Below are 16,810 nucleotides of genomic sequence, written 5' to 3'. Positions count from 1 at the left end.
TCAAAAATACTTTTATTCCACTGTTTCGAACAATACAAACTTAAAAATTTATAACAAATCAAGAAGCTCAAAAACTTCAACACAGTCCTATCCGTATCCCTAAACCCTAAACCCTAGCTAATTACCGACATAATCGGCTTTAATAATCCTTTTTATTTTCATCAACTTTGACAACTCAAAACTATAGTTAGGATTCTAAACCTAGCCCTAATCAACATATAATCAAGATTAACCCTAAATCTTAGAAGAAGGAAATAAAATTAGCAATAATGGTGAATAGCAAGAGGGGGAGAGAAAATAGTGGTTGTAATATAGATGGAGAGAGGTTGGACATTTTGGGGAGATTTGGTGGTGAATTATTATTTGGAGGAGATTCTTCAACAAAAACAGCAAGTTTCATTCCTTGATAGCAAAAGCCTCTCCCACTTAGAAAGTAGTATGGCTTTGCTTGTGTTAGATTGAACACATCTCTGCCTCCCCTTGTGATGTTGAAAATGAAATCCTTCTCGTTGCAACTCTCGTAGCTCGTCTCGTTCACTTCCAGCACGTTGTAGATATGCTTATCGAACCCAAAATCTGAAAAGACCCAGAAATAAAAAAGGTAAAAAAAAAGAAAAACGTCATATAAGTATATAATTTCATCACGTTAGGATCGAGAAACGCGATCTTTTATCTTTACCAAAATAAACTATATGAAGTATATTGATCTTTAAAAATTATATGCCTAGCTACATATTTGAGAGCCAAATGATGATTTTTTTTTATTGACTTCAAAGTTCAAATCTTTGAACTGTATATACGCTGTTTATAGAAATATTGGAGTTCAATGATTGCGTAATATTATATATTCAAAATGGGAAATGATTTGATTAGGTAAAAGGAATTGACCTTACAAATGGGAAACCTAAATATTTGACTTCTCTAACCCTAATTTTATATGAAAAATGACCAATTCCACCCCCTAGGCCTTGCTAGTCTTATATATACAATCTTTGAACAGTGAGAGAGATGTGACCTATATAAAAATTGAGAGAGAGAAAGATTTGACCCGTATTGTGATCAGAGTACGTAGAAGATCGAAATATGTAACATCCATCTTAAAGAAAAGTAATACGTGTCTTATTCACTAAGCTATGTTCGGATTGTCCATATGAGAGGGGTAAGAACAAATTTGATCCGTTTCAGAGAGAGTAAAGAAACTAAAAAACTTACAAAGCCAATCACCAACGTAGAAGTGCTCGTGAATCGACCAATCAGTGAAGTTAACATTAGGCGCCCAAGTGTATTTTCCTCCTCCAACCCTATGGAGCATCGGATCTCTACCCTCAACTCCACACAACAACCACCCGAGCGCCACCATTGCCACCGCCTCTGCCATGACGATCCCAAACATATCTCTTCAGCTACTTGAATTTGAAAGGTAATCAAGCAGATCAAGGGAAGATGGGTGTGGAGGAAACCCTAAAAATGAAGAATAAAAAAGGACCAAAATTTTATTCTGAAACTAACAACCAAAATCTCATGCATTTTCATGCAATTGAGGGCTGAAACCATATTTGCATGAAGACGTTGTACAAAAAATCAGTTGAATGTTATTTGGAATGACTAATTTTCCGCAATGTTAATTTCTCCCCCTCCCTTTTTTACTGCCTCATCATGTAAAAAATAAAAAAATAGAAATCAAACAAAATTAATTTCATAAAATTTAAATTTGAATAAGTAGTGAAATTAATATGTGAGTCAAAACTACGATATGAAATTTTTTCCAGAATCGCAACAAATAAAACACAAAAATATATCGTAAAAATGTCCTAACTTTAGCTACAAAATTAAGTTGGTGAAAGAACTCTACGAGCTCAACATACCATAGTACTCGAAATTAGATTTTTAATTAAACAAACAAAAAAAAATTCCAACATTATTTACCGATAATCAAAATACTAATAAAAAGTCAACGGTTAAAAAAAAAAGTAGAAATTATCCCCTATTGACCTAAATATATATAACTCAACTAATTTAGCTGGTCAAGAGACATTATTTTTTCCTGAAATTTTAACCTAAATATTCTTAATTTTGCATTTTTGGCTATTTTGAAAGGGGTTTTATAAACCGAATTTATATTAAGATTACCTATTATGCCCTTTTGCTCATTGGTTTTATAAACCTAAATCTTCTTAAAACGTGGCATGGTAAATTTATGCCAATTGCGTATAAATCTAATAAAGTAAATTTATGCCACTAGAGTCATGGGTCATGGTTGTAAATTCCTTTTAAATTAGTGGCACTATTGTAAATACTTACTAAATTTATGCCAATTGCGTATAAATATAATAAAGTAAATATTAGGAATATACTCTAAAAGGAAAATATTTACAATTATAGTATGTGAAAATATTTTTCAAATATATTTATTGATGTATTTTTATTCTTTTTTCTTTTATTTTAGGATTTTTATTTTTGTCCATAAGATTTTTTTTTTTCATTTCTTCTCATTCACATTTTATTTGAACTCACCAGCCATAGGTAAGCTATGTCTTTCTATTATTTTTTTTTAATTATTTTTTTCATTCACATTTTCATCTCCTAATGCCGAAATTTGATTTTCACTTTAGGATTTCTTCTTTCAAATTTCACTTAATAGAACTCCAAGCTAAAAGAGAAATTTGGTTATTTTATTTTTTGTAATAAAGTATAATTTGAACAGTTTTTTTTTTTCTTTCTTAAAAAATTCATGTTACTAAAAATCCCTCCTATCCCAAAATCTTGGCACATTTTTTCTTTCATCCCATTAATCGTTTTAGTATACTAAATTACATAAAACAAATAAAATAAGTATGTAATTATAGAAATAACATTAATTGTTATTAAAAAAATGTTACTTTTTGTTTTTATAAATATATGCTTTTTCAAATATGTATTTATAAAAATATTCGTTACTTTTTGGCCCATGTTCTCCCTTTCTTTCACTGTTTGTTTTTTCAAAGCTTTCACGACATGATCTCGACGTCCTCTATTCAAGGACAAGAATTTTGGAGTCGTCACCAATCATTTTGAGGATGTAGTTCGGAAGTCTTTTGTTGTAAGATAAAGAAAAGTAGGGTTACCCTACAACACCAAATCAAATTTTATCTTCTAAATCCGTTTGTTGAATCTTTTGGAGCAGTTATTCATGTATTTAAGGCTTTTTGAAATATTAAATTCCAAAAAAGAATACTGCTGAATCCATTTGTGGCTTTTTAAAAATTTGTGAGTGACTTTTAAAATTCATTTTTAATTTATTTTATTGTTTTGAATTAATGAAATTCAACAAAAATCATAATAAGAACACTACTTTTTCGAAGACTGACGAGAACACTACTCATATTTTTTTCATTTTTTATTAACAAATTGGTTTATTGAAATTTTGTAATTAAATTTGGTGAGTAAATTCATGTATTTATAAGATTTTCACAAAAAGCAACACTGCACAACCTCTACAAATAAAGTATTTGTTTTTTTTCAATTTATTTTCTAACTTAGAAAGATAATTATGGAATTAAAACAAAACACATTAGGTTAGTTTCTCCATATTGTCTGTAATTTTGAAAACTAGAAAGAATCGAAATTCAAATTAATAATATGGACGAACGACACACTAGCCAAACATATTGTAAAATTAATAGAAAAACCAAATACAAATCAATACTAATAATAAATGAAACTAATATTATAGAGAATCGAGTTACAATGCATAACAAAATCAAATACAAACAATAATGTAAAATAGAATTTAATAATCTCCTTATTTAATATTGAAAATAATGGCATGCATTTCACCGATTTGAAAGGAGAGTAATAAACATGTAAAGAAAATTCAAAACTTCTAATGAATGTTGAGTTCAACTGGAATTGAATTAGAAGAGTGACAATACACCAATTGAGAAAAGAAAATTTAGTTAAAAGGAAACCTGGAGAGATCTCTTATCTATCTGTTTTTGTGTGCTCTTTCCTCCCCATATTTCCTCTTGTATTTTTTGTATGATCTTCATCTGTCCTCTCTTTGTTCCTCCCCCACAAAATTAAATCAATCCTCTCTTATAAGAGAAAATTTGAAGAGAAAGAACGGAAGATCAGTACTCCTTCAACCCTCTTGACGAGGATAAGGAATAAAGTTCCGAGAGAATTTTGAGGAAGAAATAAAGAATGCGAAGAAAAGGAAAATGTGACCCACTGAGATATGGTTGGGAGAGAGGGAGAAGTTACGTAGAATTAGGAGATATGAGAGAAAAAAGGGGAGGAGAGACCGTTAGTGAATATGAGAAATATAGAGAAATTTAGGGAAGGTATTCTATATATTTTTTTAAATTAATTTCCATCTTCCCTTTCTTTCTAAATTCATAACTTGAAATTTAAAATTATGTTTTTTTTTTTTAATTTTTATTATCTTTATATTTTATTTATTTTTATAACAAATATCAAATAAAATAAAAAATGACCGCATCAGTGAGTTTAAAAGAAAAGGTTACGTTTCAAATTTTGACCGTGTAAGTTTATAATTTATATCAATTTTGTAAAATTTAAATTTAATGTTATATCATAAATACATATTTTTTTGCTACTTATTCTCTCATAAATTTAAAGGTCAATGTGTCATTTAACTATGCATTACAGCGTATCTAATCGTAATATTTTTTTAGAAACGGTATAGTATTGCCAATATTAAAAAAAAAAAAAAGCCCAAACCAACACATTTCGGTCCAATTGTAAATAGGCCCATTAATTTACTGGGCCCACACCATCAGCGTGAAGCCCACCACATCATTTGCAAAATAATTATTAAAAGAAAGAAAATAATACAATATTAGAATTTAAATTTGGTTTAAGGCCGAAGAAATAATTTATCAATATTTCATGAGCGGAATTAGATAATGACTGTAATTAAATATTTAAATTTTGATTTACATAAATTTATTAAACTTCCATCAGTTACTTGACAGATAAAAAAATGTAAGAGGATTATTATTGTAATTATTTTACAAAATTTACTTACTAAAATATTGAATTTACAGTTGTCCCATCACATAGGGTTGTTTCTAGGCATTTTATAATGCAATTTTGTTCCGTGTAAGTTTGGAAAAGTTTTTCAAACATATTTGACTTTATAATAAATATCTTTTGTATTTTTGTTAATAGGGTTTTTCTAAAACAAAATCTTTGACTTTCATTACATTCTATAATTATTATTGGTAAAACAGTATTAGTTATAATTAAATTAAACCATCAAATTTATATTTTTGTGATAAATGCCTAATGTAAAACATCAATGATTGGTGGTAGTTTTTTTTAGTATGTTTTTCTTTAATTGTTATAAACCTTTTTAACTTTCTCGTATTAGTTGGGTTTCATATATATCTTTTGATTAAAACATTTAAGCGTGTAATGTTAAATATTTTTTTATAAAACAAATTGTGGGTATAGAAGTTTGAATTTTTTAGATGTCGATTACCGCTATACTATGCTCGTGTTAGCTGCCAACAAGTTAAATCATTAACGAAATATTGGTGAACTAAAATAATACATAATAAACCCTTCTTTTTATGTTGCACATGATTTGATTAGATGTTGATAATAGATCCAAACTATATACAATTGCATTTATTGATATGCTATGTATACGTCAATTTATACAACGTAAAATTTTGTTTATTATTTTGTAATTAATACTAAAGTGTTATAGGTCCAATCTCACGTGAAAAATAATACATCATGATCAACTGATTAAAATATATCTTCGACTAAACGAGTGACCTGCTATCGAGGTTTAATAATATCACCCAAGAAAATCTGAGAAAATTATAAACTCAACATCGACCATAAAATACTATATATCATATTATATAAAATACTTGGATTTCAAAATATATTTATTTTTTTAGTTTAATAAGTATGGTACGTAGTTTTTGGACCTATAGATTTTAAATATTTAGGTCTCACTGATAACGATTTTGTTTTTTGATTTTTGATTTTTGAAAATTATGTTGGTAAATACTACCTTCACCTTTATATTTCTTTGTATTGCATCTATTAAAAAAAATTTAATATAAGTTAAATTTTAAAATCTAAAAAATATTAAAAATATTTTTGTTTTTGAAATTTAGCTCAGAGTTGAAGTGGTGTATCTTCAAAAAAGTTAAAAATACTTGGAAAAATGCTGGTGAGCGAGAACTAACATAATTTTAAAAAATGAAAAACTAAAAAGAAAACGGTTATTCAAGAGAGTTATAATAACTCTTTTCATAATTTTTTATTTTAAAAAATTATACGTTTTCACTAGCGTATAATTTGTTTTTTTTTACAATTTTGATGTTTAAAAATATATAAGTGGTTTTTATGAATTTTAACACTATAAAATTAATAATAAAATCGTTATTAAATGGAACGTTTGATTTTGTCCACAATTATATGCATAAACTTAGAATATGGTGAAAAAAATGTGAAAAACAAAGTAATCACATATCTCATGTACATATCCAAAGTTAATAATTACAAGAAACGACAAATAACAAAAAGTTTCTCTACATGTAACTATCAACTTATCTAACTAATTAATGACCAAAAAAAAAACTTTACTTTACATTATGTAACTATTAGCCAATCAAATTTGTCGATGCAAACTAACTCAGACACTCAATATCATTTCAAAGATCGATGTTCAATCCATAGCTGCACAATTGTTAATTTAAGAAAAAATAATGATAAATCCTAACCTTTTAATATGCAAGATTCGAAGTGTCATTTTTATTTATGTTTTTTTGTTTAAAAAATATTGTTGGAGATTATTTCTCACTAACCACATGTCGATATACAACATGTCCAACAGTGATGAATCAACGTAATGACTCATACATGAGAGGAGTTATTGCTCGAACCTCTGTGAAGGTCGAGTCGAACTACTAGAATCAGTCGTGACTCATGTTCCATACCTTCCTCAGCCGCCTTACTTATTTTTTTCTCTATCTCTGTCTAACTTTTTTATAAATTATCAATAATTAATATATATTTTTAGTACAACATGTTGGGAAGATGATTCAAACTCGGTTGGAAGAATATGTCAATTACCGTTATATGCAGATCTCTATACAATAATGAAAAAAACATTAGTTTTATGATACTTTTATATAGATATGAATGACAATTTTATTAATCAAAATTTAGCTATACTAGTTCACTTAAAACGAGTTAAAGCAAATTAAAATCGATAAGCATGTTTAATCCATTATATATTTAATTGTTTTAGTTATTTTTACATAAATCCGATAGATTATTTTAATTAATAAATTTATTGTCTAGTCATAAAATTAATGGAAGAAATGTCAAGTTAACTTTTTTTTTTTTGAGGAAAATGTCAAGTTAACTTTTCTTTACAATAAATAACTAATAACTCCCTGATATATAATATTTTTAACTATTTTTCAAAAAAAAAATGGTTAAAAACATTATTCTTTAAAGTATAAAATTAATTTGCCACAAAATACAAGCTACGTGGCACATTTTCAAGTGGGAGAAACATTTCACATCTTTCAAAAGAAAACAACAACAACATAATAATAATAATAATATATAGTTATTTTAGAATAAGATACTCAAGAAAATTGGACTGTTTCACAAGCCAGTGGACCAAACTTCCATGCATTTTAACTTTTTTTTTTATGTATTTAAAATTTTCTATTTTCAAATATACCCACATTTCTTTTCTAATAATAAAATTATCAACGTTAACAAATAGTGCAGTGCAAATAAAGTTCCACATTGACTAGGAAATGCAGTGATATGTGGTACATGAGGGAGGACAATTATCTCCGTTATATTAGATCTTTTGGATGAACTTGTCTTTAACAAGTTCAAATGATAAGAATTTATGAATATTGATTTTCTTTGGCTAACACAAAAACAAATTAATGATGATAACAAGGAAGATCAACACATCAAAAATATATTTTTCTTGTTGCTATTGTTGTGTTGAATACATATAAAATTTATGAAGATAAAAAACATTTTTGTGTCTCAAGTTTTGGATTAAGTATCTATTTAATCTCGATGTTTAAAAAAGATAATTTAGTCTTTGAAATTTGAAAAATAATTATAAATAGTCCTTCGACTCATTTGACCACTTACGAAAAAGTGACTTGGCAATTATTTGTTGATTAGATTATGATTTATTATTATTATTATTATTTTGGTTTGGACTATGAGGTGACATTTCTTTCCCATTCTACCTCATTTTTCCTTCTTTTATCTTTCTCCCTCCCTCGTTAACCTTTGCCCATGCACGTGCGGTGGTCCTTCTCTCCCTCATTACTGCGGGTTGTTGCCATCTGACACCCAGCATTGCCTCAGCTGCCAACTTCTAGACCTTCGTTCTAGTCAAATTTGGAATAAAGGGGAGCCTCCTCCATTCGATTTGGAACGAAGAGGCTCTCCCTTGTCCCAGATCACACCTTTTCATGGAATGGTGAAGAGAGAAGCTCCTTTCGTTCTAGCTAGTATGGAACCTCTCATGCTAGCATAAAAGATAGCACGCGAGTCAATTATGGGTGGAGTCAGCGGCGAGATAGAAGGAAGACAATAACATCAGCATCGACGAAGGTTGTCCGAGAAGGTAGGATGATAGTGGAAGAAGGAAAGAGGAGGAAGATGAGAAAATTTCTGATGCTACTGGAGAATGTATATTTTTTTAATTCACTGCTACTTATCACGTAATTAGCACCATATTAAAAATGACGTGCGTCCACCGACAATATTAAAGAATCATTTATAAAGTCAAAATCATATCGTGAACAAAGACTACAAATTTTTCGATGAATAGGGAAGAAATGCCACCTCACAATCCAAATCAACAAAAAGAATATAAAATTAATATATTTTACCATGTAAATATAGTCTAATCAACAAATAAACTATCATTTTATTTTTATATTAGTTAAACTAACAGTCAAATGAGTTTAGAGGCTATTTAGAATCATTTTATAAATCTCGTAGATTAAAATGTCTCTTTTGACACTCTATGGATGACCCAACTCAAATTAACCTCAAGATCAAAAGTATATTTTACCATAAAATTAAAAAATAATATATACATTCGTCTCTAATGTGTATGTTATTTTTAAATTTTTACTTTCTTTTATAACTTTCCATTTTAGTTTTTCTGATTCAAATTTCCAATTTTTAATCGATGATATATGTCTTAACCAATTAAGTTATCCTATATATTTACATTGAGTTTTTATTATCAAGATTTAATTAATCTAACGTTTAGTGACATTAATTAAAGGCGGATTTATGATAAGAGAAAGAACTATAGGTTAAAATAAGTAAAAAGCCCTCGTAGATGCCAAAATGAAAAGTACTTTTAAGCTATGGAGATGCTTCATTTGAGGACCTCTTGTAATCCCATAAACAAAATTATTCTCATTCTCTTATGTTTTAAAGACACATCTTTTCACTTCACACTTTATATTCACCTTAAGTGACATTACTATTCTCATTACTCTCTTTTTTCTTCAATTAAATTCTAATATTCTATCTCCCTCTTTCTTTTTCTTTTCTTCTAAAATACAATATATAGGATTGAGATTCGATTGAAAGATTCGCCATGTGTGAAATCCTATTCGAGGAGTCAAAGATTTGCTGGAAACTCAAACTTTCTGATCACACATAGATATCTTAACCCGCTGAGTAATATCCAGATGATTTTTTTTTTTACATTGTATTGAAAGAATGATGTTTAAATCACGGCCTTGTACTTTAGGATATTTGTGGATTTAACCCGCTGGTTTTTAAAATTGAATTATTACACACAATTATGTATTCCAAGAATAGATGTGCTTATAAAACATTTTCATTAATTATCTCTATAAGATTTGCGTAAAAATCTTATTAAACTTGCTCTCATTAGTCGGGTTATGAAATTTTTAATATGGTAAGTTATAAAATACCTCGTCCGATCTTCCTTACTAATACAAAATTTAACTTTAATAATACAACGTACATCTTTGGCTCGTAACATGATGATGATGATGTAAGCACGATCATATACTTGTGCCCTTCGGATTTTATATTTACTGTACTAAACAAAGCTTTTAACATTATTTGATTAATTAAATGACATACTTAGAATAAAACATACATAGTAACATGGGTACACATAATTGGTCTCCAAAAAGAAACATGGATATATACAATTAATTAAATTAAATTAATTGGGGAAAGAAAGAGAATATTCCAAAAAAAAAAAGTAGTAATAATAAAATGGAAGAAAAATGTAAAATTTTAATTTAGTTAAATAATAAAATTCCATAAGGATAATTCCATGAGAAATAAATAAACAAATAAATGCCACCCCCCAAATGGTGGGACACTGTGTCTTTAGAAGCGGACGAGGAGACGCCGTCCCCACAACTTCCCCATTTGTCATAAATTCTCTATTTCTTTAATTAAAAAAAAAACGCTCTTTAATTAGTTTATTCCATTATTCATATATTTAAATTCCCGACTTTAAATTTTGTGTCTGTTTAGTCTCTAAATTTTCAAATTTTTCATTTTTTTTTTGTCGATTTTGAATCAATACTTGTATTTAACTTTTGTGGTGGTTTGTATAAATCAACTAGTTAAGAGATGTTCTATATTGATAAAAAATCGAAAGTTTGAATTTTTGCTCCCATATGTTGTTGAATTAAAAATAAATTTGTCGTTTGCTATCAATTAACATCGTGTTAACTAAACGACAACTCGCCAATTCAAATTTAGGTGGGTGAATAAGACATCAACTGTTTTATTTAAGATCCAACGTACAATCTCTCACCTCATATTTATTGTATTAAAAAAACGACAAGAAAATAAAGTCAAGCAAACATGTCGTCAATTGTACTAATGACGTAGCGACCTCGTTAATACATCTTAAATTGAAATTTTATTTTTTAAACGATTTATCTTTTAATGGACTCCCTAAAAGAGTAAAAAAGTAAAAATTTGTCATTTTTATGAATATCACAAGACTCGTTTTAAATCATAATTTGTCGAGACACTGACAACTTAAAATCGCAAATTCTAACATTCATCTTTTTAGTTATCGCAAGTTCTAACCTTCCTCTTTTAAGGAAATTAAATAGAAGTATAATTCAAAATTTAAGGTAAATATGTGAACTTTTTTGAAATGGAGAAATAATTGAGAGTTTAAATTCAGAATTTAAAGGACTAATTCATAAGTTTTGACGTTTTTTTGTCATCTCAAGTTGTTAATCTTCCTTCTCACTTCCAATGCTGTGAAAGACGCAGAGGTTTTACCTGTATAAATGGAAGCGAAACGCTTTCTCTTTCTCTCTCTCTCTCTCTCCTCAGGAATTTGTGGGGTTTTAGCCAATTTTGCTTAGTCCCCACCATCGCCATTTTTCCCCAATACCCTCTTCTCTCTCACCTTTCACATTCACCAAGGACCGACTCATCTTTTTATCTCACATGAAATGAAACCCTCCCCAAACTTTTTCTTATTGGATTAGATTATATGATCCTTTCCTTTCTCTCTCTAAAACTTTGCCTTCTGGGTTTCTTCCTTCCGGGATTGACTTCTCTTCCCTTTCTGGGCTGAGAACCCAAATTTTCTCTCTCCCCCCTTTCCCCTTCTTCTTCGTTTTCTTCTTATTTTGTTCTTCTTCAGGTTGGTTTTTGTTCATTTTCTTCTTGATTACCCCTTTTTGATTGAGTAATTTGATGATTCTTCTGCTGTGGTGATTTGTTGCTCTGATGGGTTGGCTCTGTGAGTTGGGTTTGGTTTGTAGATCTGAATCTGTTTGATTATTCTGATGAATTTTGATTCTGTGTGTGTGTTTTTAGATCGATGTGTTGTTCTTACTTTTGAAGTCCTCTGTTTGTTTTCAGGTTGGTGATGAGATTTGGGTCTTGATTTATGGATTCAGATGTCGTATTTATTGCTCTACTTTGAGTTTTGACTCTGAATTTAGTTTCTCAACTCAGTTGATGTTCTTGAACTTGATCTGGACAGGACAGATTGAAGAAAAGCTTTAAGAACTTGAACTTGCCTTTTTTTCCCCTGCTTGATCTATCTTGTTTGGTTTAATTTTGCAAGTAATAAGGAAATTTAGAGGGAAAAAATGAATTCCCATGGTGGTTGGTTTGATTGAGGAGTTGAGGAGAAGACTTTTTCTTTTTTCTTTCTTCTTTTCTGATAGTTTTGAGGGAATTTTGGAAGAGAGACGTCTTTTGGTGTTCTTAAGTTTATGTATTAATTCGCAGTTTCGATCTTTTCGATTTGGAATAAATACGTTTTAGTGACTGATTTCGAGTCTGACGTCGGGTGTTTTTTGCCTTGAAATTTATGCATACAGGTGAGGAAGCACTGTGAATTAGTGATTTCAGTAGCATCGCTGGTACCAGGCTGTAAGGCAGCAGCAGATCAAGGTTCGTTTTTCGGTTTAAATCTGTTTGTTCAATCTCACCCGAGATTCGTCGTCTGAGTTTGGCGAATATCTGCTGATCCTTTGGGGGAATGATGATGATGTTCAATGAGATGGGATTTTGTGATGATATGGATTTCCTTTGCGCTCCAATTGTGGAAGGAGATGCCATAGCTCCACCAACCGATCCCGATGCTGCGATGGAAGACGATTATTCTGATGAAGAGATCGATGCCGATGAACTCGAGAGGAGGATGTGGAGGTACAAGATGCGTCTCAAACGCCTCAAAGAGCAGAGCAAGGGTAAGGAAGGGATCGATATCGCGAAGCAACGACAGTCTCAAGAACAGGCCAGGAGGAAGAAGATGTCAAGAGCACAGGACGGAATCTTGAAGTACATGTTGAAGATGATGGAAGTTTGTAAAGCTCAAGGCTTTGTATATGGAATAATTCAGAGAAGAAGGGAAAACCAGTAACCGGAGCATCGGATAATCTTCGAGAATGGTGGAAGGACAAGGTCAGATTCGATCGAAATGGACCAGCTGCCATAGCCAAGTACCAAGCGGACAACGCAATTCCAGGAAGAAACGACGGTTGTAATTCGATCGGTCCAACCCCTCACACCTTGCAGGAACTTCAGGACACCACGCTAGGATCTCTTTTATCAGCTCTGATGCAGCACTGTGACCCTCCTCAAAGAAGATTTCCATTGGAGAAAGGCGTTCCTCCGCCGTGGTGGCCTACCGGAGTTGAGGAATGGTGGCCTCAGCTTGGCTTGCCGAAGGAGCAAGGTCCTCCACCTTACAAGAGCCTCATGACCTGAAGAAGGCGTGGAAAGTCGGCGTTTTGACTGCAGTCATCAAGCATATGTCCCCTGATATAGCCAAGATCCGCAAGCTTGTGAGGCAGTCGAAGTGTCTGCAGGACAAGATGACTGCCAAGGAGAGTGCTACTTGGCTTGCTATTATCAACCAGGAGAGGTCTTGGCTCGGGAGCTTTATCCCGACTCTTGCCCGCCTTTGTCGTCCGGTGGGGAAGTGGATCGATGGTCATTAACGACTGCAGCGAGTACGACGTAGACGGTGCTGAAGAGGAACCGAACTTTGATGTTCAAGATCGTAAACCCGATAACATCAGCTCATTCAACTTGGGAATGGAGAGGATGAGAGACCGGGTGCAGATTCGACAACCACCTTATCCAATCAAAGGGGAGGCTCCCACAAACTTGGATTTTATGCGAAAGAGGAAACCGACCAGCGATCTGAATATGATGATGGATCAGAAGATCTATACTTGCGAGTTCCTCCAGTGTCCTTATAGCGAACTCCGTCTCGGGTTTAATGACCGGAATTCCCGAGACAATCATCAGTTGACCTGCCCATATAGAACTTCTTCAGAGTTCAGTGGTTCAAACTTTCATGTCAATGAAGTAAAACCAGTTATCTTCCCTCAATCGTTCGCCCCGCCCAAGCCAGCTCCAGCTCCGGTCAGCTCAGTTCCATCTTCCTTCGACTTGTCCAGCTTAGGAGTTCCAGAAGATGGGCAAAAGCTGATCAGTGAGCTCATGTCGATCTACGACACCAACGTGCAGGGCAACAAGAACAACGTAAACACCGTTAACGCTGCCATCGCAGAGAATCAAAACCTTCCTCAGTTGAAGATCCAACCTCAACAAGACGAATATTTCCGCAATCAAGGTATATGATGGAAGGAAACTTCTTCGAAGGATCAAACGTTTCGAGCAGCCATCCGATGTTCCCAAGAGACGAAGGCCAATTTGACCGGTTCAAGCCAATGAATACGCCTTTCGAAAACAACACCACCAGCACAACCACAACCACAACAACAACAACAACTTCCACTTGATGTTCGGCTCTCCATTCGATTTATCAACCTTCGACTACAAAGAAGAAGTGCCTGGCGCAGCAGCCATCGATACACTATCGAAACAGCAGGACATTCCGTTATGGTATCAGTAAAAGCTGCTCTCACTCCGACGCTCTGTCGACGTACTCCTTACGCCAAAGCAGCAGCAGCAGCTAGCCAGCTCTTTTACAGTTTGAATCTCTATTCTCTCTCTCTTATGGGGTTTGCCTTTTCTTTTACTAGGAACAAGTTGAAGTTTCCTTTTGGGATTTACCTAACTTGGTGAAACTGTGTTGTCTGAAGAATCAAAAAAAAAAAAAAAGTTTGGTGTTACATCCTTTTTATTCTCACAAATGGATGGACAATGTATGTCGTTAGCTTTGTAGAATATCTTTTCAAGGTCATCTTGTAATGTAAGTCTAAGTTTCTCCAATAGACTGATAAATAAGTGGAGGATCCTCCTATGAACTTCTACTTCTACTTCGCTCTGTTTGTTTGATTATATGATATGATATCCAAATGGTTGTCTATATGAATAACTTTTTTGCAACTTCTTTCTCTCTTTCATTTTCATTTGAGTGATTGCAGAAGAGTTGGTTGGAGGGTTCAATCCATGTTGGCTTGGTTGGCTTATCAAACCCGACAGCTAAGCAAGCGCTCGTCTGATAACGATCTTTAGTCTTTGTCGTGTTGTTCATTGAGAAGTTAGACGTGTTTACTTGCACGTTGTGTCGTTGTCCACCTTTCATACGCGTTCTTCATATCCTAGCCGAAATCTAAAAGTTATAAAGTAAAGAAGAAAAGAACATTGTACCATTCATTTGACAGTTCAGTTTTTAGATAACGCTTGTGAGCATATATACTTACAAGCTATATCTTACAAGCTTAAATTTTTTAAAGTTGTGTCTAATAAGTGCTTAAACTTTATATAATATACCTAATTCTTGGAACTTCATTTTGTGTTTAATAGGTCCATAAACTTTTAAAATTATCTAAGATCTATAAACTTTCAATCTTGTGTCCAATAAATCACTGAAACTTTGACATTTTTTCAAAATCACCTGATTCAGATTATCTCATTCTCTCCAACTCTCCCGCCACCGCCACAGCCACACACACACTAGAAAAAGCATTTCTTAAACAAAACCATGTTCGTAGCAAGCAAACAAGGGTCGGTGAAAACAAAATCGAGATGAAAGCGTGACGGGGGATGAATGCAATGCAAGCTGGGGTATATTGAAGGCTTATCTGTTGTTAGGGGTTGGGAAAGAGACAAGACAAGTTGCAGAGAGCATTAGAGATGGTTAATAATTGTGAGATCCCTTTGGTTTGTTGTCTGTTTGGTAATGGTGGCCTTCCCTGTGGGGACTCCTTCCAACTTCAATCCCCTCTCTTCCATCCTTCCATGTCGGCTATGCTCTGTTTCTCCATATCACTCTTTCTCCTCTAGTTTCCATTGTCGTTTCGGTTAATTACGTTTTTAGCCTTTGCATTCGAATGATATTTAGGTGCTTACGTGTAAATGGACATCCCTCATTAGAATTAATAACTATGAGAGATAAAAGGACAATATATAGGAAAAAATTGACGGTTTATTGTTTTTTAAATAAAAATTTCTCTGTTTTTGCATTTTCCTTTCTTATTTGTCAACAATTTAATAATAGATTAGTTCAAGATAAATTTAAGATAGGTACTGAGGTCAGCACCTAAGTCAAGAGATAATGCACAAGGAAGAAAGGGAAAAAAAGTAAATAGCTGTCAAATTTTTAATGATGGTAAGTAGGACGTACCTACTTGTAACCACCTAAATAATAAATATTATTATGTTTTATTGTTGGTTTTGTTTGATGGTTATGGTTTTTTAGAGTTTCGTCATTGTTTCTATCCTTTGATTAAATATTATTGAGCGTTCTTGGCTATTGAAAGCGGAGTTGAGAAGGAAAAGAGGAAGCTAGTCATTTGGTACCATAGTTTTTGTTGTAAATTCAAAATAAAAGTTCTATGACTTTCTTTTAATTTGCTCTTCACAATTTTTAGAATCGGAAGGTTTTGTGTATTAAAGTTCAAAAGTCAACAAAAATCTAACTTGATAATCGATGGGCACTATCGAAACGGGGTTAGTGCCCCTTCTTTTCAATCGTAATAGTGTTTTGCCTTGTTGAATGGGAATTCGAATCTTTATCTTAGAAATGAGAGTTATTAATACCTTAACTTTAAGCTATGTTCAGGTTGACGCTAAAAACTTGTGTTTTTCAGTCAATGTGATTTAACTAATCTCGCATCGTTGTGAAAGAAAATGTCATTTATAGCGTTTATTTTTCACATATCACAAATGAGTTGACGAGTTAATTTCCTTTTATTACTTTTCACTGATGGAAAGATGCTTCACCTAACTAAGTTGGGAATAATGATTAAACTTTTGAAAGTTAAAAGATTTTGAATCCATATAAAAAAAAAAAAAAGAGGTAAAATCACATCACATGGCCTGAAAATGT

General features: G+C 32.0%; 1 protein-coding gene and 1 pseudogene across 1 annotated transcript; one reads left to right on the top strand and one right to left on the bottom strand.

The window, feature by feature from the left end:
- LOC148207194 (early nodulin-like protein 20) lies at positions 1-1,445 on the bottom strand. The gene is made up of 2 exons (XM_088118483.1): positions 1,213-1,445; positions 1-576 (listed from the first exon to the last, which is right to left on the bottom strand). The coding sequence occupies exons 1-2, from the start codon at positions 1,391-1,393 to the stop codon at positions 242-244; spliced, it is 516 nt and encodes a 171-aa protein (XP_087974609.1). The 5' UTR covers positions 1,394-1,445; the 3' UTR covers positions 1-241.
- A 10,969-nt stretch (positions 1,446-12,414) lies between these two features.
- On the top strand, positions 12,415-14,655 carry LOC148207193 (protein ETHYLENE INSENSITIVE 3 pseudogene; annotated as a pseudogene).
- The last annotated feature ends 2,155 nt before the right edge of the window (positions 14,656-16,810 follow it).

Source organism: Momordica charantia, unplaced genomic scaffold (assembly GCF_013281855.1).
Source record: "Momordica charantia cultivar OHB3-1 unplaced genomic scaffold, Mcharantia_2.0 BLBB01000171.1, whole genome shotgun sequence".
In the NCBI taxonomy this organism is placed as follows: Eukaryota; Viridiplantae; Streptophyta; class Magnoliopsida; order Cucurbitales; family Cucurbitaceae; genus Momordica; species Momordica charantia.
The sequence above is the reverse complement of the archived record's forward strand: the minus strand, read 5'-3'. Positions and strand labels throughout refer to the sequence as shown.